The sequence below is a fragment of the Synchiropus splendidus genome, chromosome 8 (genome assembly GCF_027744825.2).
Source record: "Synchiropus splendidus isolate RoL2022-P1 chromosome 8, RoL_Sspl_1.0, whole genome shotgun sequence".
Lineage (NCBI taxonomy): Eukaryota > Metazoa > Chordata > Actinopteri > Syngnathiformes > Callionymidae > Synchiropus > Synchiropus splendidus.
In genome coordinates, this window is record NC_071341.1 from 13,164,299 (window position 1) to 13,185,330 (window position 21,032).

Genomic DNA, 21,032 nt, shown 5'->3' on the forward strand with positions numbered 1-21,032 from the left:
CTGTAACGTCAGGAGCACCTCGGAGATCAAACTCTCAACCAAGTGTAAATTGACAGTTACCTTTTTTTTCCACAGACTGTCGCCGCCTCCGACACTCCGGCATGACGGAGGAGCCAAATGAGCTGTCGGCGGCTGCAGGTCGTGAAGCCGTCAGTGTCAGCAGAGGCTGACAGCTTCACCAGGGGTCGCCGCTAACAAACTAGCTCACATGCCAGGTTGATGCTTCTGGATGGGTTCTGTGGACAAACAGGTCTGTGGTGGAGGATGGACCTGAGACACTGAGGGCTGAGGTCCTGAATGTCAACGTCACCCAAGTGGGTCTGTTTTCAAGGTCCAATACAAGGGTTGGATCACTGGGTTGTTGGACGGGTCCATGGCTGTGGTGAGAGAGACGGGCAGCCACGTGGTTTTCCTCAGTTCTAGTGGGTGTGTTCTCACGGATTTCAACCAGCAATTGTGGTTTCAACTTAATCATTTAACATAAACCTTGCTAATGTAGCAGAGGTGCTATTGAGAGGCTCCATGCCTACAGCATGAAATATCAAGCGATCACAACCGATGGAAAAAATCCTTGCGGATATCAGGCCAGCGATAGGTGAGGACTTGTCAGGCGAAGCCCCAGTTTAGTTTGAACAAGTATATTGTGACTAGACCAGTGGAGGCCAAAAGACCCAATGTAGCTAAGCTAACCATAAACACCTAATCCTTAAGGCTCACTTGAGAAGGTTCCATGAATCTAGAGGAGTGGATTCAAACTCTCTCTCTCCCTCTTTGGCCTCGTCGTTCCCAGACGGATTTCACTCCTGGCTTTACTGGAACGATACAGTGAGCTTTAATCCCGTCTGACTGAAGGTGCCAGCAGCATCCACACTCGTGCATCACTGACGCATCCAGAAGGAATTAGACAGCTGCCATCAATCCAAACCAAAGGCGGGTGCAGAACATTCATAGAAAAATAACGTTATTGACCTCTAAAACAAGACGGATGGCGCGTTGGAGTGCTTCACAAAGGTTAAGCAAATCTCTTTGGTATTTACGATCAAGACAAAACGGAGGCCGAAGCTCCCCTCAGGAGCAGTGGCGACCTCCAGGAGCAGACCAGGACCCTGAAATACGCCCGGGTGTTAATTGCAAACAGCGGATTCCAGCGACAGCACTGAGGCGTGTCATTGGAGAGCAAATAAGCCGGAGCAGAAGATACAAAGACGCTCCTCAGGATAAACTCGGGGAGCTGCGAATGATGCCAGACGAGAGCGACTGAGGCGACGCCATCGACTAATCTCAATCAGAATACCGAGTCGGGGGTGATCAATAATTAATTATAAAGATTTATATTATCGCCTTTAACTACCACAAACGTCAAGTACCAAGTTCAACTGGTGCGGAGCTTTTCTGTATCTGGCTAATATTGATTCAAATAAAATGGGAAATATTAATCTGCATGACAGCAGATCAATTCAGTATTTAGAAGGAAAATCTGTTTGATTTATGTTATTATGGGGAAATTCAAATAATAATGAAAACTGTTTCTTTACATCTATTACGTTTTAAGGGCAGACTACTAAAAATGTATCTTTTTTTTTTTTCATGTAGAATTTAAGTTCAGTATAGTTGGTCCACATTTAAATGCTATGATCTCAGCAAACTATCAGATTATATTCTAAGAAAAGAAAAAAATAAAATGGGTTTGACATAAAAACATGATTAAAAAAACAGCAACATTTCTGTCTCCTGGAACTGGGGGTGTTTTTATTTTCACCACCGTAACGGTCTCTCTCTCTGAAAGCAGTTCACATTGGACCCGAAGAGAGAAGCAGAGGACGCTCGACTCCTCAATCGGGAATGATCTGGAGACGCGTCCAGTTCCGGAGGCGTGTCCCACACTGCCACAGGTGTCCGGTCAGAGGAGCACCTCGTGACAAAGTTCCACTGCCCCCGTGACTGTCCGTTGCCCCGCCCCCACTCCCTGACCTCCATTTCCCTGTTGGTCAATCTACAGCAAATCCGAAAAGCCTCCCAGCATCTCCATGGCGACCGGCCTCAGCTGAGCAGATGGCCTCAGTGTGCCGCGCGGCAATTAAAGAGGGAGCGGCGAGTGGGGAAAAGAAAAGTGGGTCAGGATCAGGCTGGGAGGGAGAGGGGGGCGGAGGGAGGGTCGCCGGGAAGCTGCCCGCGGCCGGCGGCTCCCGCGCGGACATATGCGGCCTGGAACACGCGCTGCAGCGGTCACGCCTCGCCGCACCCAGTGACAACACCGGAGCAAGTGTGAGGAACTTCTACCTGACAGTGAAGGCATCACAAATCCCACCATCAGCACAATCAATAGGATTAACCCTTCAATCTCACATAAAGACATCAGCCCACTGTGGCGTGGATTACTCTCTCCCTGCTCCTCCGCCTGCATGTTTCTCTCGGCTTAGCCAAATTTCATAACAAAAAAAAGATGTGCCGTCTGAGGCGGTCTGGGATTTTGATTGCACTTGTGATGGCGCCGCAGCTACGTGATGCGAGACTCTGGCCTGCAGAACTGAACTCAACCATGCAGGGGAGGAGGCTCATTTGTTTGGGGCCAAGTCAACGTCACTCTGACAGATCACACCTTTGTGGAAGACATGGGAACTGAGACGCTGATCGAACTCCTCCTGCAGCTCAGACTGGATTCATTCATTGCTAACATGCTGTGGTCTGAATTCACAACTGCTGCCGTACACTTTGATGGTGGATGGACAGAACAGATATTGTGGCTCCAACCCACGACACAACATCCAGAACACACAAGGTCACACCACAGGGCAGATCACACATGGTGTGTTCAAAGAACCTCCAGAGCAGACCTGTGGCTCTCAAGCGATAAAACTGCCCGGATAAGTATCTCTTAATCTCCAGAACCGCTGGGATTCGGTGAGCTAACAGTACAAGCACATCATCTAGCTACATTTGCACTATTTTTTTTCTTTCTTTTTATTGAGAAATGGTTTGTCTGAAGCAGGAGCTCATACTCACACCGACAGTCAGCACTGTTGGGAGCCCAGGGCAGACAAGAATCCAAAATGCTAGCCACAGTAGAAAAAGTTCAAGTTTCATCAAGTTTATCAAGAACCTGCGGCCCATGTTCGCTCAAGTTAGCCGCCATGCTAGCTGTATGAGCTGCTCAGTCTAGTCAGTGGACATGTTTTCCGATATTCAGTCGCAGAGAAATTCAGAGACAAATTTGAAAATATTTTCTCTCGTGTTCAGTAACAATGGTTAGCATGCTATAGGAGCCGCCATCATCTCACTGGAGGGCAAGTGCTGGGATGGCATATCAATAATTGATAACATTAGTACGCAGACCCAGCAGGGGGGAAACGCACACCACACACACACACCAGCCTCCATGCTGCAAGATAAAAGACACCATTCTAGAAACACGATCCAACAGCGGAGCCAAACAGCCGTTGCTCCTTGTTCCTGGAGTTACGGAATAATGCGTGAAAGTTGTGGCTGCACATGCGGCGCATATGTTAGCGATGTTGACTTGAAACACTACAGCAGATGAAGATTTCATCGAGCTAGAGCACTAAATTCAAGAGCTTTCTTTGCATAACTCCATCTGCTAATGTGGAAGAGGAGCATTTGGCACCGCTTCTCACGAAGACTCTGAAACATAATGACAAAGAAAACTCTGAATGAAGTCGTTCCCAGTCAGCAATCCCACCGTGCACCCTAAAACAACACCAGCCAAGAACGTCAGTCCAAGAATCCCGCTTGGACCAAATCCCACATTTGAAAAACGGCGAGGGCGTCTGCTGCCGGAGCTCGGTCCCCCGCCGCCTCCCGATGTTTCAGTCTCTCTTCTCTTGAAAATCCTAGTCACAGAAAGTTCGCAATTTTTTAAAATGGAAAGGTATTTTGAGGATTCATGGAGGCTTCACAGCCTCCGCCTTCCTCCCGGGAACAGTTGGGTGGATTTCCTCTCCCAGATGAGAGGTTCAGTCGAGCGATAGGAGAAGATGAACTCAGCAAGGTCACGGCGTGGGCGTTCTGGTGCCACTTGCATCTGCATAACTTACCCGTGAACAAATGTTGGAACTGGCATGTTGGCCTCGTAGGCGGGCCAGGACACGTCCATGACCCTGACCCCTATTCTGTTCCGAGACATTTGGCACCCCGCTTGCTGGCCGGACCCACAATGGAGGTGGACCTGGGTGATTCTTGAACAAGCTTGAAGGACCTCTGTGGATTCCTGACAGGCTAATTCCACCCCAGGAGCGAGACGTGTGCGCAGAGAATGGATGCTGCCATGTGTGAAACTTCTGGCAGAGCTACTGATGTGGAAAAGGCAACAGAGGCCCGAGGATGTAGAAGAGGGCGAGAGAGTCCCACCGAAAATAGACTCACACTATTGTGTGGCATAAAAATAAACGGTTCAAAACACTTTTTTCATCATGACTGTCATTTTTTCTAAAACCTTGGAAAAAATGAAACCTTATTTAAAAAGATACAATATTTGAAAATGACAAGAAACGTAAAAGATAAAATATCAATATCTATATTGTTTTGAACACCACCTCAGTGGTTAAGTTCCACGACCACCACTGAAATGACGAGCAGGCTATTTTTAGTCTGTTTTGATTGTCGTCTTCTGCAACAAAGAACAGAAACTCACTCTTTCGTCCATGACACCCGTCTATTGTGTGTCGCAAACTGATCCGTCTCCAGACATCGACACCAGCCACAAAATAATTGATGAGACGACGCGGAAACCTTCTGCTGGTGGATTCTCCCAGCCAAATAGGACCAAAAATATATTTACTATTTATTTGAAAGGATGCATGTGATTGGTAAACATCTAACTACATTATTTCACTGTAAAGCTGGATATATCAGGATAATGTGTTATTTTATTTTATATTACTGGATGGTTCATAATTGGTTTTTTTTACATGTAATCTTAAATCTATTGCATTTATTGTTTGAATTTAAAAGTAAAAAAATAATCTGAACCAAAAAATATGATAGTAATGCATTAAAATAATAAATGATTTCAATTTCAGAGCGTGTCTTTAATGGGTTTAACATAGATTATACATAAACAGATCTATTTATGTGTATCAAAAGGTTTCAAATCCTCAGGTGAATATAATAAATGGATGAATGGACTTAACAAAATACAATACCCCTGTTATAAGGGATGGGCGATATGGACAAAAAATATATCATGATAAATGTCATTTCTGCAATGACGATAATTATCATAATAAATACATTTTATTCCATGTGTTGGACACTCTACATCTCTCTTGAAACATCATGTCCCTTGAGAGTCTACTTCAACTAAGGACCCATCTGGACACATTCTCTAGATGCTATTGAAGAAATATTAGAAATAATATAAATAAAAGATCATTTAGTCATATTCTACTCTCGAAATCACTATCCAAACTGTCAGTCCTTTGTCTAGTGTGACGAAAAATCTCACAATTCTCTCTCCCAAAATGGTTGTTTTTCATCGCCATGATTGAAGACTTCACTAATACTTTGACCGAATCTGAATTTGTTGATGGTCCCTAAGGCATCAGGCCTTGTGATACTGATGTTGAGTTCTAACCAAGCAAATTTCAGTGGACAGAAAGTTCATTTCAAATATCAAACAAAGATGCGTTTCAAGTTGTGGCCAGAGCACAGCGTCAGTGGACGGGGTGTCGACCGACTGGAGTCCGCGGTGGCCGACTTTCGACAAACAAAGAAACAAGCGGAGTGAGAGTAGCCAGGCCTGAAACTGGAGAATCAATATCAGACTGCATTAGCAGCTTTGGCATGGAACCTGCAAACAAAATGAAGGGATCGATGCCAAACTGCAGGTCAGCGCCGTGCTGATCTGCAACTCGCTCTCAGTGAAGTTGAACTGCGGTCACGAGAAAACTATGTCGCTCGTGCCGACTGACCTCAATCTCAGCGTTAATGGCCGGCGCTGAGCAACCGTCACGGCCGCACCGTTGAGGGCCGAGGGGAGGAAGGAAGGTCAGCTTATCCAGAGAAATGTTGGTGTGGCGCTCCAGCACCCCGGTTTGCCTTTCTTTCTCTGCGCAGCCATTTCCGTCTCCAAAGTGCTTGGGAGTCACGGTTCTTCGATAGTTTTCCAGAAGTATGATACTGACCACCCTCAGCAATTGGCTCCCCAACAACCAGGCAAGCATCCAGAAGAGGGACAGTGTTTCTCACCAATACGGCCCATATCATTACGACCAAACACCACCTGAAGCGCCCCATCGACGGTTGAACAAGAGCCCGATGGAGGACGACTGACATGGGTTCCAGAACAGGTTGGAACAGTGAGCATCCGACCGTCCACAACAGGCTTTTAGCTGGCGGGGCGTCTGCAAAACCTGAAAAAATGGATGCCCGATTCTCGACCATAGCTTGGCCACCAGATGCTGCCATATCCCGCCCCGTAATCTCGAGAATCGGGCGTCCATTTTTTCATATTCTGCAGACGCCCAGACGCCCTCCTAGCTAAAAGCCTGATGCACAACCATCCGTCTCACTGCATTCCATCACAAACAAGCCTCACCAGGTATATTCAAACATCTTTTTCAAAACTAAACACTGTCAGGTACCATCACAGCGAGGAGCTGGAGAGTACAGAAACGCAGATCTGACCTGTTATCACTCGCACGTCTCCAGCAGAAGGAGCTTTGCGAGTGAATAAACAAACCTGTTTGTGTTTTCTCCGCATCCATCACCCCCCATCATCACCACCTCTGCTTCTGCAGCCCGCCACCACCACACACATTTACAACCACGCTGCTACTTTGAAGCGCAGTCAAGTCCCGGAGAGATGTCTGTGTGGAATATTAAATGAGCGAACACGATCACTCATTAAAAAGGGAAACATTTCATGGAACAAACCCCCTTTTGTATCAAGTGCGAGCGCGCTCCACACGCACACCGTCCTCAAAAGGCAGAGCAAGGGGACCGGAGAGAGGCAGCGGGGAAAGACGGGGGGAGGGATCCGAGCGGGTGACACAGACGCAGCGCTGAAGTTTGTCGAAACTTCAAGAGGAGGATGTAAAGTTCTGTGAAATTACCCAACAGCGCTAGATGGAGAGACAATAGAGGCCATGTTTCTGGGCTGACTAGTCTGTTTACTAATGTTCCACTGAGTAAGAAGAAAGTGGCACAAAAAAAAAAAACATCAGTTGGCAGTATCAAACAAAGGAAACTTCTATAACACATTCAGGTCGGCACTGCAGATCAATTGAGCAACAGTTATTCACAATGCCTACACTTCTAGTGTGTATCGAGAGGGCTGCAACAGTCACTCGACTAGGGCTGGGAGACACACCGGAATTTTCAAATTGATGTTGCAATAAATTGTCTTGTTTACTTAGATAACAATAAATGCAGGATAGACCCCCTTCTCTGTGTGTGGGAGGCACGGTTTAGGAAAAACACGATGGTGTGGGGTACAAGAGATGGACCCCACCATCAGGGTCCAACCTTCAACCTTATGAACAACTTCTTGCAGTAAAGGTTTGGGGATAAATTGTTTCAGTGATTTTGAGCCACCTGGTCATAAAGACAGATTGCAGATACTCACAGATGCAGGTTACACATCCAGGACAACCATTATACTGCAGATGCTACAGCAGCATCTACCAACCTCAGAGGAGGAAACACTGTTCCCACTTTTATTAAAATACAAAATTTCCCGCAAAGCGCAAAATGACGAATTTCAGTAACAGTAAATGTTCAGTGTATCACCCAGGCCTAGTTGCAAGTTCCACATTGAAACAGAGGGACTTATTAACAACTGTGAAAACCGTGATCAGCAACCATATTTAATCTACTTACATGTAAATTCATGAAATTTACTGAAGAAAAAAAAATACACTGCAAACTGTTAAGAAAATAGGAAAAACGGAATAAAATTCTGAATAAAATAAATATAATAAAAGCTAAATATCATAGAATTCAAATCAAATATTTCACATATTAAAACTCAGAAGAAGTTACAAGTAAAGTGTAAATGAAAGTATAGCCATAAAATGTCATTTTCAAACTGCTTCAACAGGTGCTTTCATGAACAGTTTTTACTGTTTTGGGGGCAGTAGTTTGGTGACACACTACTGCCACCTTATGTGGCTAATGTAATAAAACTGAGCATCTCGCAGCCCTCACGGCCCAAAGGTGTAAAACAAAAAAACTTTTAGCGGCCCTCTAGGGGGCGCTCGCAGCCCGCCCCCCATAAGCTATCACCGATCAATTGGCAAAGTGTTAAACCGAAGAGCGGCTGATACTCTCGGTCCCAATGAAGACGATTCCAGACAGGGAGCAGCTTTAGTCAAGGAGGCCGCCACAGATACAGTAGTCCAGGAAACTGTGGCGGACAGGAGAGCTGTCCAGCGCGGCCCCCAGCTGAAACAAGTCCCCGTGGCTTTGTTTGAGCGAGTCTTTTGATGTTGTTGGCTCCAACTGCTAAGGTGAAATGAAGTTTTATTAACATTACATCTACTGTCAACACAGTGAGGCCAACACGAGGAGGCGAAATAAACCCGCCCCCATAATTATGTTACAAGAAGTCGCCATGGAAACGGAGCGATTCAGCAGCTCTCGGAAAAGTCTAGCCGTTTTGATCGAGCCAAGTCCGTGTCACATAAAACAGTGCAGACTGTCAAAATCCATCCAGCATGTGAGATTTAGTGTTCGGCCGAAGAAGCTCTACATCATCATCGGGAGCCGTAATAAGCCCATCAGCAGGCGGCGGCGCTGCGACGTGACGGATGGCTGAAGGAAGCGGAGCAAGAGCGGTGGCCGCTCTCATCCGCCGGAGTTTAACCATCAAATCCTTCGTCTAGGAAATCAAACAGCAGATTAATGTTAAATCAAAGAGGCTCAAGGCCAGATATGATCCGTCCGTATTGATTTCCTCACATTGACGAGTCTACGTTCCGCACCGAAACAAAGAATATCGAGTGTAAAATTGTCACTGCAGTCCTGATTTAACACGGTGGGGCGAGACACGGCCGAGGGGCAGGCGAGGGCTTTGAACCTCAGCACCGAAACACCAGTGGAATGATCCCCCGCATGTGCTTTAACTGCTGAGAACAGGCCTGCTGGGCAGCCTGGAATACTGTTTTACTGGGTCTGATCTGGTTACCAAACAAGTTCCTCAATAAGAACCGTCATTAAGCACACATCTGACACAAGCAGCAGGAACAGACAACAAACACTACTGGAGCACAAAGTCAATTCATGAGGAGGTCACAGAGAGCAAACACCAACAGTAATTACAGCAGGATAGTTTTGACTGCATACTTTATTCCACTGTGAGCTGTCGGAATGGATGAGACAAAAGTAGTCAAAATAATCTGAAATCTGTAGTCTAAGTAATTATATATATATATATATATCTTAGGGATACGCCAAATTTGAAATGCTTGGCTGAATACCGAATAAAACCAAATATATATATATATAAATATAAAACCAAAATATGAATATCCAAAAATGTTGTAGAAATAGTCAATAACATGTTTGTCAAAGAAATTAATGTTAAGATTATTTAATATTTTTTTAACATCATAGACTTTTCAAATAATGAGAATAATATAAAAAAAAAACATAATCACAATTTGCCATTATGTAACAGGCTGAGGAGGAGGGACTGCACAGTTCGGTTGAAGACTCCCTGCAAACTGCAGTTCTATTCTTGCTCCCCAACACATTAAAAGAACTGAAAACTTCAACACTATATGCAGACTTCGGATCACACCGGCCGTGTTTCTGCTCATGGTGAACAAAGAAATGATCAAATAAAGAGGAAACGTGTGACACATGGGGAGGAAAGTCAAAATCACGTCCGCTTCTGTTGAACCGGTCCGGTTGGGTCACCAGCCGACCGGATAGTGAGCAAAGGAGTCGACCCTTGTCACCAATGAAAGTGGAGGATTATTTCTTGGTGCTTCAAGAACGGTGACATGGTGAAGAGAAGTTATCGAGGGAAAACATTACTATAAACCTTACAGAAGAGTGGAATTGTTCAACTTTAAATAAAGAAATTAATATTGTTTAGAGCCAATGAATGCAGAGGGGTGAGATGGAAAGAACAGAATAAGATTTTCAGGATCACCTTCAGACAAAGTCTTGACCACGTCTGGATCTACAAACGTGACCGTCTCCAGCCGTAACAAGCCCACGACGTTTGCCCCTCCCAGTTCATCCTCCAGTTGCATGTTTAAAACTCCGTTTTCTAACCTTTGAAAGATGAAGCTAATTTAGCATTCATTTGCTCTTTAATACAATTTGTGCACTCTTCCAGGGAGCGCTCCAGTTTGGACGTAACCTTTCCATTAGTGAGGTTCAGTGCTTATCATCATGTTTTATTCAACTGTTTTTCATAGACCACAGAAGCTCAAAAGGTTTGCTTCTGAATCCAAGTTTTCTGGGAAGGAGCGGAAACTTTCCGAAAAATATGTTGTAATTAACGCAGAGCAGCGGAGGAGAGTGGCCAGAGTGAGCGCTCGCCGGCCATGTGAAGCGTCATCTGCTGTCAGCTCCTCTCAAAACTGTGCTCTCCACCATCCATCACAGCAGCCAGGACAGAGCGAGCAACGTCCCTGAAGGAGCCGGCATCACGGCCCTCTCAGATCCCACTATCAAGACCCAACATTCTCTTTCCACGACATCACAGCTGGCCGACAAGTGGGAATTAGTTTCCCAACAAAGACTGGTCTGCTGACTCCATCTAGGGAAACTTTTGCATTTGTCCTTCAAGTACCTTCAGTGGCAGCACTTAGGGCCGCCAGCTCGCATGCTAACACGCAGCACATGTCAGTAGTTCACGCATTATTGCCCAGTGACCACACGTGAAAGACATATTCAATCATGCATGGCATCCTGCTTGTACTGAGCATGCTCAGCTCTCCCATAACTGGGGGATAAACTGGTGTTAAACCCTCTGCATCAACTAAACAGCATGTAGCTAGCTAGCCTGATGGCGACTGAGTTCCCCAGAAAATGATAAAACCAAACTATATAGATGGAAGAAAAGGAATTCTTCCTGACTCTGAATTTGAAAGCAACAAGGTGATATAAAACTGTCTCATTGGCACTGGTTAGCATCTTCCTAGCCAGGCTTTTAGCTAGGAGGACATCTGGGCGTCTCCAAAACATGAAAAAATGGATGCCTGATTCTCGTAGCCAGATTACGCTGGTATATGGCGGCATCTGGCGCCCAAGCTACAGTCGAGAATCAGGCGTCATGACGCCCAGACGCCCTCCTAGCTAAAAGCCTGTTCCTAGCCGAGATAGTCAGGTGGCTACAACATTCAAGAAGGATAAGCGCTAGACAATTGGCCCCTGGATAAATGGACCAATCATAAGGCTGCATTCTTCCTGATGTTCAACTAAACAATGGAATTCAGTCTCCAAAAACACATATATTGAGATACTGACGGTCGAGTGGAGGAAGCTGTTTGAAGTGGCGTTCAGTTCAAGTTGAAATTCAACACAGAGCATGTTATCTGTTATTTCAGTTATTAAAGAGCTCATTCTCAAGCAAGATCAATATTTGGCTTTCACTGACAAACACTCTTTCTGTGTTTCCCCGAGCCCTCCCTTGATACTAGCTGCCAGGCTAATGGTGCATGAGGATGCTCTGAGGACACTCAGGTGATCTTCTACTAGACCCCATCAAGGAAGCATGTGATAGTCTAAACCCTCAACAGTGTTGGTGAGGTTGCTGCGACGATCACTCTAGCTTCAGAATATCTGGTTTACATTTGTGAGCAACAGGATGGAAGCACACATCTCTCAACCTGAAACAACTGTAGTCTCATGGCGAAACAAAGACATGAGTAAGACATTATCCTTAAAGGAAACATGGCGCTCTTATTCCATAATGAAACATGTTCATTACCTCCTGCTCTCATGTTTCCACGGCACAGTGTTATTTGCTTGGCAAGTGACATTGCTAGCGGTTTCATTAGGATCCAAAACGGACTTAAGTAAGTTATGCTGGAATTGCAGTATGGAGCACTTTTGACAGCGGCACAGTAATACACATTACTGCCCTCCATTTTATCCACTTTGAAAATCATGTTTTATTTTTTAAATTTTGTCCGACCATACTTGCCGCTAACTACATGTGAAACATGGGGAAAACGTCTAAGTGCTGGGTCACTTCCAACTTAGGTCTGGATCCTGTTGAATTCACTCGCAATGCTACATGCTAACCAAATAGCATTCCGCAAGATGAGAGGGTGATGTAGCTCATCTCAGATCGGATGGGAAGAAGGAATAGTGGCAGTGCGTTAGTTTAAAAATAGCACAAAACTGTGGAATTCTCCCATTGATAGTGGCATACATGCTGTGTTTTATCTGTAAGTTGGTTTGATGTATATGCACACTTTTCGGTAACAGCTAACAACGGCACCATCCCGAACCTTTCTATTCTTTCTACTTAGTCCAACAGTGAGAGTGAGCTGGCAGGGATAAATGTGAAATTTTGAGTCACAAACAAAGCTGATCACGTTTACTGTCAAAAAACAGTTTCCATAAAGAGTTGCTGTTAACTTCCCAAATCGAGAAAAAAACAAAGAAAAAATCCTAGAAATAGCTCACATTGATCAGGTAAATAGTCGGCATCTTGACAAGTAATTAGTAATTTGACACTCCCAGGAGGGAGTGGGGTCCCATGTGGCCCCCAAGCCTCCCGCCACCCAAGCTTCTTCTAAAAAGCAGTTGGTTCCCAGGCTTATAATCTGCAATGAGTCGTTTTGAGATGGTAGTTCGGAAACACACTTAATGACAACAAAAGAAAACATTTCATCACTACAATAAGCACCTAGTGGAGAGATTCTGCGAGCGGCGACGCTCCCTTGTAGCGCTTGTCTCGTGGGTCACACTGAGGCTGACGTCATGACTCGCGAGAACCAAAGCGGTGAGGAGAGAGAACCTAGTTGCCGCATGAATTCTTCGTTGAGCTTTAATGCCCTTCTGCACAAACAGCTGCGGTAACTGGACCAATCACGTTCAGTCCAAGAGCAGTGATGTGTAAAACACCGCGGCTGCATTGTTGTGGGGATGAGTCGAAATGTGGTCACATGACGGGACGACAACTCCGTGCTGAGGTAATAGTTCGCAGTGAATATTAGCCGCCTGCTTCGTCCCTCATTCCTGATCCAGCAGAGAAGAGGAAGCGGTGGCCGGAGAGCCTCACCGGTGAGAGCGACACCTGAAGGCATCAGGGGCGAGGGCCACAGACCGGTAGCTCACTGGATTTACACGCCACAGTTCCACACAGAGGCAGCTTTGGAGGAGAGAATCTCATCTGCTGCTCTTTCCGTGTGATCATCTGCTCGTAATCTTGGCTCTGTTGTTCCAACAAATGCTGATTACAACCGCGAGCACAAATGGCTGAGGCAGAACTGCGACCGGGTGTGCAGCTACTTGTCCCGGAACATTCCCACTTGATAATGAGGGAAGAGTCTGGAAGGCGTTGTATGTCAATTAAGTCTTAAAAGGCGCCGGGCATTTATTGCTTTAACCTTTAGCCCGAAGGTGAAAGAGCGGATTCTTGTTTTTGCATGTCAAAAGTGAGTCGCAGCAACAGCTGGGCCAGCAGGGAAAGTCAAAACGCCTTCACCAACACGTCCGCAGCCATAAAGTAAGCTTTTGTGCAAAAGCTCAATTTTGTTAGACTTGATCGAGCAGCTTCAAAAGATTTCCGACGTGGATCCCAGGGGGAACCGGTTAATCCTGATCGTCTCCACAAGCAGAGGGATCATCTCAATGTAAATCAGACGCTGCGTTTGATCAAAGTATTCAATCAGTCTGAAGCACATGACGCCATAAGCTGTCTCTCAACAAGGTCAGCGACCAGCATCGCCGCTTCCCAACCGCAGTTTTCACAGCCAGTTGTCTTTGGAAGAGCAAAGAAAGGCTGGTAAACACGTCGATCCCCGAAGTAGGTCATCATTGCTGTTCATAAACAAGACCTGACATCCTCCGACCCTCCACTGCTCGCGCTTTTATGCCGCGTAAACAAGAGCACGGACACTCCAAGTGATGCTCTCGGGGCTGAGTGAGGATATTTCCAGACCCACATCACCATCGCATCAGAATTACACACAAACATGCAGGCGGACATTTTGAGATTCTCTGGCCGAGACGGGATTACGGATGAGCACGCAGGGAGCACTGGACTCAGGCATGAGCACGTTTGGCTTTTATTCAGGAGGACAAAAATCAATGTTAGAGATTTGGTTTTGTGTGTGCACCGTCACACACCCATGAGTGAGAGCCAAACGTGCTAACACCAGCATGCGGACCTCAATGAGCAGGATGCAGTTTGAGGATTCTCAACAACACAGGAAATAATGGAGCGTAAATGGATCCATTAACCCTGAACATGCCAGTTGACTGAACATGGCATGATCGCAGGAGTGTCAAAGCTCAAGCACCGAACCCCTTGAGGGCCATAAAGGAGGATGTGGTGGGCGGGACTTGGCCCCCGGGGCTCCAGTTTGACAGCTGTGCCTCATCAGAAATACAGTATGACATCATCAAGAACAATTACGACGTAACCGCTTGATCAAGCAACTTCATTGACCTTTCATTTGCAGTTTGCCCTTTTCAGCGCCACATTAAGTGTGTCATCATGGGAATTACTTCATTCATTTGTGTTGTCAAATGATGAGGTTTGGCTGTCGCCAAAGCAAAATACTGTACGTTTACAGGCAAACAGGAGCCAAAACAACGGCTTGGCTCGGCATGGATGCATGTTCCCGGCACCCAGTTGGTAACCTTGGTCATGCTATGACTATTGAGCAATGTGTTTTTCCATTTCGGCGGTTTAGTGCCCAGCTTTTGTATGACATAAACATAGCCACTATGTTCAGCTAGGTTATCAATGACTCTCGCAAAAGCCAGTCACCAATGTCCACTTCCTTTACCTACACGGATGTCGCAATGGCGCGTTTCTTTCGCAGACCTGGCGCCCTCCAAGTGTCAGCGCAACAAAGCAAACCCAGAAACTTAATGCTCAGTGAATGGTCGTTACCGCACAAGCAACAGTGGTGCGTCACGACTCTGAATCATCCAACTCTAGTAACAAACCCAGAATTCTACAGCAGACTCCATTTTCACTGTGGAGACAATGGACTTGGGCTTGACTTGAGATCTGTGAGTCAGAGAGGTGGCTGGGGGCAGGGGCACGGAGCAGCTTCTCCACTGGCAGCCAATAACGCGCGAACGACGCAGGAGGCCGATCACTTTGCGATTTTCCATCGCGTTCATCCCTACTGCATTTTTTGGAAGCAGGTAGCCAACGCTGACAGAACACTGAGCGTATGGAATGAACTAAGGTGAAGCACTTGTGATCCGCCCTCAGCTGGGGTAATTTGACTTCTAATATATGTCAACATGGTGACAGCTCCAGTTGCAATTTTCCAAACCAGTTTCTCTGTTGATCTTCCTTCTCTGCTTGCAGGGGATTTTCTCCTCGCTGCTCTGCAGCCGACAGATGTTAGTGATCACTGACTCCAATGTGACAACACCAGGGAGCTTCATATTAAACACACCCACCCACCATAGTAGACTTTTGGACGGCGCTATCCAAGGACACGGTGGAGGATAGTGTGCGCAGCAACGTCGGAAGGACTTCGCTCATATCGCCATCTGCCTGCTGCTCGAGTAAGTTCAATATTTCTGCAGGAAACTTCAGTGTCCTGCAGCGGAGGATTTTCGCTCGCATATTTGTACACATCAGAAGGAAGGCTCGCGCAGAGCAATCCGACCGTGCGTGCGTAAAATGCACGCGCATTAACAACGAGAAGATGGTGAATCAGACACATCCCGTGCGTGTGCGTGTGCGTGTGGAAGTGTGTTTTCTTACCTTGGACGTGCAGCGCCAGCAGCAGCAGCATCCACATCCCTACACACACCGCCATGGCACCCTCGATTTATCCGGATGGAGGCTGAGAAAAGCCCGCAACTTCTGCAAATTCCACTTCCAAGTCGCAAAAGTCGACGTGCGCTGCTCGGAGCACCAATCTAAGCGGCGACCTCGGCTGAGATGCGGTCTCCCGATCCGCGAAAGGGCTGCAGGGTAGATTAGTATCTGTTTAAAATGGGGTGTTTCGGAATAAGCACGCGTGGGGAAATAGATCCAGCCTTTGTTGCTCCATCCACCGGAGCTGCTGCTGCTGCACAACTCTCCCCGCGTCACACGCAACGAGGCCGGCGAGAGAGTGGGGGTCCTCCCGGGGAACTTTCCAACACTTGGAAGAGTGTGTCCACAGATATGTCGCCTTCTGTCCGCAAGTGACTTGACACCGTTCCCTTGTTTTAGCTCCGTGCGTTCGCCCCCTTCTCCTCCCTGCTGGACCGGCGAAGTTGATCGGAGTCGGACAAATGAATCGATCCGAAGTTGCTCGGGTTTTCGGATGAAACACAACGGAGCTTTGTCCCGCTTGGCGAAGCTCCCCGCCGCTCAGCCGCCTCAGTGTTACTGACTCTCCCAGAAGCTCCGGGAGAGATCGGGATCTGGTGACGTTGTGTGGAGGGAGGAGTCTGGATTGTCCTGCAACACACAAACGCATCGCTTGGGAGGAAGAAAACAAACACGGTACGGCACAGGAAGTGACCGGAACTTCCTAAAATTGAATCATTTCAATTAAATGCCACCTCGATTAAGAATTGCAAAACTATTTTTTGCCCGATTATATGACGGCAAACGACCTACACAGAAAATAAGTTGCTTTAAAACTGATGAAACGAGCTAAGTAACCAGGCGCACAAGTAAATAATAATGTCAGAGGAGCTAAATAAAAAAAAAAGCGAGCTAAAAATGAATGTATTTCATCTTTAGCGCGTGAAACCATTTTTTAAAGCCATAACAGTGTGCAATTATGATAATACAAAATTTAAAATCAATCATTTCCCCAAAAAAACGGGTGGAAGTTTCTACATGCACATGTGCATTGCACATACTCTGACAAACTTGGGCAGCAGTTCTCAGCCAATGACTCGGCTGCGGTGTGGAGAGGGCTCAAGGTGCTCACTAACTACAAGCCACGTGCCCCCCACACTCTCAACAACCTCGCACTTGCTCAGGACCTCAACAACTTCTATTGTCGCTTTGAGCGACAATTTTGCACCAACTGGAGAGACCAACTGTGGTCTCTCCAGCCCCATGTTCCACTTTACAACAAAGGACTATGCTGTCTCTTTGTGACACAACTAAGACCAACGATGTCACTGAGGACCTCAAATGGGAGCCAACCATCAGGAAGGCCCAGCAGAGAATGTTCTTCCTAAGGCAGCTACGAAAACTACGACTGCCGACGAAGTTGCTGGTGGAGTTCTACACAGTCATCATCCAGTCCATCCTCACCTCCTCCATCACTGTCTGGTACAACAGCGCCACCTCCAGGGACAAGACCAGACTGCAGCGCATTGTATGTTCTGCTGAGAAGGTGATCAGTTGCAGCCTGCCACCTCTTCAGGACCTGTATGCCTCTAGGACCCAGAGACGTGCAGGACGGATCAGAGCCGACCCTTCTCACCCTGCACCCTGTTTGCTCCTCTTCCCTCTGGCAGGAGGCTACGGTCCATCTAGACCAGAACCTCCCGTCACAGGAACAGCTTCTTCCCCTCGGCTGTCAGACTGTTCAATTCGTGAACAGCCTTGTTGTTATTTTATTTTATTTTATTTTATTACACTTTATTCCAAAACACTTTCTTAGTTGGTGAGTTCCCCACTGACTATGGCTATAAATTTGATTCTGATTCTCTCACTGTTTCACGAACAAACCATGAACAGGACAAGACCAAAACTTGATGAAACCAAAAAATGTGCAACAACAATAGTGTGTATTAAAGTGGCAGATGAAAACTGATTTATGTGGAACAAGATTCAACACACATATAGTAAATCAAGTCAATTTAAAGAGAGTATTCTGTGGCTTGATTTACCAACCTGGAGTGTGGATCATTATTGAGATGTAGCCAACATTTTACCAAGTTGAGCATTCAATAGCAGCTTCAGTGTTTCAGTCGTTGAAATCCAGATTTTAAAAAAAGCTCACCCCATTTTCATACATCCTTGTAGCCGCTCACCTTGTTAGCACCTTCTGCTAATAAAGATGAAGCTGTGAACTTGCTGTTGCTCATGCACTTTTTCTGACACACCCACTTTCTGACCCCAATAGAACACTGACTGAAAACAGTCTGTGATGATACTAACACAAGTGTTAGGAGAGGAGAAGAGAAGAGAAGAAAGGAGAAGAGGAGAGGAGAGGACAGGAGAAGAGAAGAGAAGAGAAGAGAAGAGAAGAGAAGAGAAGAGAAGAGAAGAGAAGAGAAGAGAAGAGAAGAGAAGAGAAGAGAAGAGAAGAGAAGAGAAGAGAAGAGAAGAGAAGAGAAGAGAAGAGAAGAGAAGGAGGTCCTGACATACTTTGATCTATTGGTCAGGTAGTCCAGTATCCAGCTTATGAGGTGGTGGTCCTCACCAGCATGACTCAGCTAGTGCCCCAGCAGAGTGTCCTGGATGGTGTTGAAAGCACTGGAGGAACCAAAGAACATAATCCTCACAGTGCTCCCAGCCTTCTCCAGTTGAGTCCCTAGTTCTTCAGGTTACAGCGCCACTCACAGGACTGGCATGTGAACTACATTGTTCCTTAAATTCCTCAAAATTTACCTTTTATATTTGTTAGGCAGAAACATCGACTCTTCTTCGTGACATGTAGCATAACACATCAGTGTAGTATTGTATTGATGGCAGTAGTACAGAGTCCAAGTCCTGGATAGCATCGTAGCTAGCTCAGTGTTTTAGCTAGGTTAGCGCTCTACAATCTAATGATCTTTTACGATGGAACTGAGTAACTAAAGGGTAATAGTACATTCTTGCAGGATAGCTGTCCTCACAAGGAACACATTCAGCTATTATGACAGGATTAGAGCATAATGTGGACTTAGTTATGTGTTTATTTTATTGTGAATGCATACACTGCTTTGCTCTCATGGTGCGATACAGAATACACAACAATTGCTGTGAATTTGAAAAAGCATGCAACTAATGTGGAAGTAAAAGTTCCAAACTTCCTCTTGCGTTGTATTAAATTTGACTGTGCTCCAGGTCCGGCAGCCGTGGTTTTGCTGACTCGTGATTGATAGTGATGTGATTTCAGGCTTCCCTCTGGTGGAGGTCATTAACATGACGCGCCGTCACTATCAACAGGTTCACCATCACGGTGGAGCAGGGCAGGAGGAAATTAAACGTGGCCTGACTGGGCAGAAGAGCCCATTGATCCGGAGGAGAGTGAGCAGCGGCATCAATCAGGCCGGGGTCTGTCCACTCGCCCGGGCTGCGGCATTTGTTCCAGCATTAAGTGCCATTAATCACTGAGCTAACTCATTAGTTATCTTCTGAATACAGATGCTACAGTGTCGCCATCAGGTCCACTCATGATGTGATGAAATATAATATTAACATGGATCCGGAGAACAGATTTACAAACAAATAAAATATAGTATCAAAATGACTTATGGTTGAGAGAAAAAAGTCACATTATGGCTCGGAAAACCAAATTGCTGTGCTAGTCCTGCTAAATTCAGATTTTTAAAATGCATGTCAACATCTTAGTCCGACAACTGCAGAGAAATTGGAATGTCTCTTAGTGGGACGTCACGACTTGGATAATGCGGTTATTAGCGCGATTAAGCTAGCATGTAGCAGAGTAGCTGGACTATGACCAGACTGGGTGATGTGCGGCTGCGCGAGCTCCAGCTACACTGATCACGGTGACATCACGGTCTCATGATCTCTAATAACCTTCTACACAACGGAGGAGTCGTGTGTGCAACCTGTTGCAGAGTGTGTGTTCCTTGGCCTTAGCCCTTGTCTGTGTTGATCACATGACACCCTGATATCAGTTGCGTTCTGTAACTCGCGATGACGATGATCTGCAGATGTGCAGATTTGTCTTCAACTTCTTTCACCCAGGCTGTGTTATGCAGGTTTAATTCCGAAACCTGCCAAAGGAAGCACGTTCACGATGATCACGGTGACGGCGTTGAACCATCGCTCTGCTGGTTCTGGACCTCTGAAGAGAAACTAGTTCATCAGTCAGCACCATCGCTGTCAACACAATTCAAAATCACTGTCTGAAACGGCTCCTCGCTACCTGTCTGCTTCCACTGGTCTTCCTCTACGGTCATAGGAACCAGAAGGACAGAAGCGCTCACAGCGCCTCCCCTCGTCATGTAAACCAGGAAAACATGATGCAAACAGACTCGGTGGCTTAATCGAGTTGTTGCCTTCGTCGGGCTACGGTCTGCATGTAGCCACAGTCAGTGCAGCGCCCACTCCACTAAAGTGACGTGGAAAAGCAGGGTTTCTGCCAGGATTTTTTTAAACAGTTGTGTAGCACTACCCCTTTCCACAGGGCCACAATAAAAACGCCAGTCTTTTGTTCATGAGATGTAGCTTCCTCTCCAATCTGCAGCCGTCCTCACCCGGTCCGTTTCGTCATTTGTCTGTCAGGGTGTGTGACTTCAGTTCCCCGAGATACAGATGTGTGAAAAACACACAGAAAACCACCATGATCATATACTTCATTTTAATACATTTGATCACATGAGATTTAATCTTTAAAAAAACAGATTGTTATTATTAAAGTTATTCTGAGGGCATGGCAACTCTCCTTCTACACCCTCACATAAGTTGCGTCCTGGGCAGTGGCCCCTAGCAAAAACCGGTCCTGGTTTCAGACTATGGTGGCATATAGAGGGCACAAAGCAAATATCCCTATAGATGGATTCATGTACTTTATCAATCAGTTTGAGAAAAAAAATTTGCTTCATGAAAAATAACGAAAAAGTGAGACACAGTAACTTCGATAAGTAACTTTACGCTCATTACTGACTTGGATATAGCAATGCTTTTACTCTTGGTGGTTATATAAGAGTAACACGCTACCAGCTTCACTGGAAGGGAGTTAGCCTTTGTGAGGGAGAAGGAAATACGGATAACACATAACACATCA

The 21,032-nt window shown here is 46.1% G+C and overlaps 1 protein-coding gene across 4 annotated transcripts in view; it reads right to left on the reverse strand.

Moving 5' to 3' along the window:
• The window catches only part of nectin1b (nectin cell adhesion molecule 1b), a 134,929-nt gene extending 116,470 nt beyond the window's left edge, over nucleotides 1-18,459 (reverse strand). The window contains exons 1-2 of one of the 4 annotated variants that reach the window (XM_053872178.1): nucleotides 18,443-18,458; nucleotides 15,881-16,567 (exon numbers count right to left, since the gene is read on the reverse strand). In XM_053872178.1, coding sequence (XP_053728153.1) covers nucleotides 15,881-15,935 — 55 coding nt within the window. In that variant the 5' untranslated portion in view covers nucleotides 15,936-16,567; nucleotides 18,443-18,458. Of the gene's footprint in view, nucleotides 1-15,880; nucleotides 16,570-18,442 lie in introns of those variants that run through there. The other 3 variants (XM_053872179.1, XM_053872177.1, XM_053872180.1) reach the window with 3 other exon arrangements.
• Nucleotides 18,460-21,032: the final 2,573 nt, after the last annotated feature.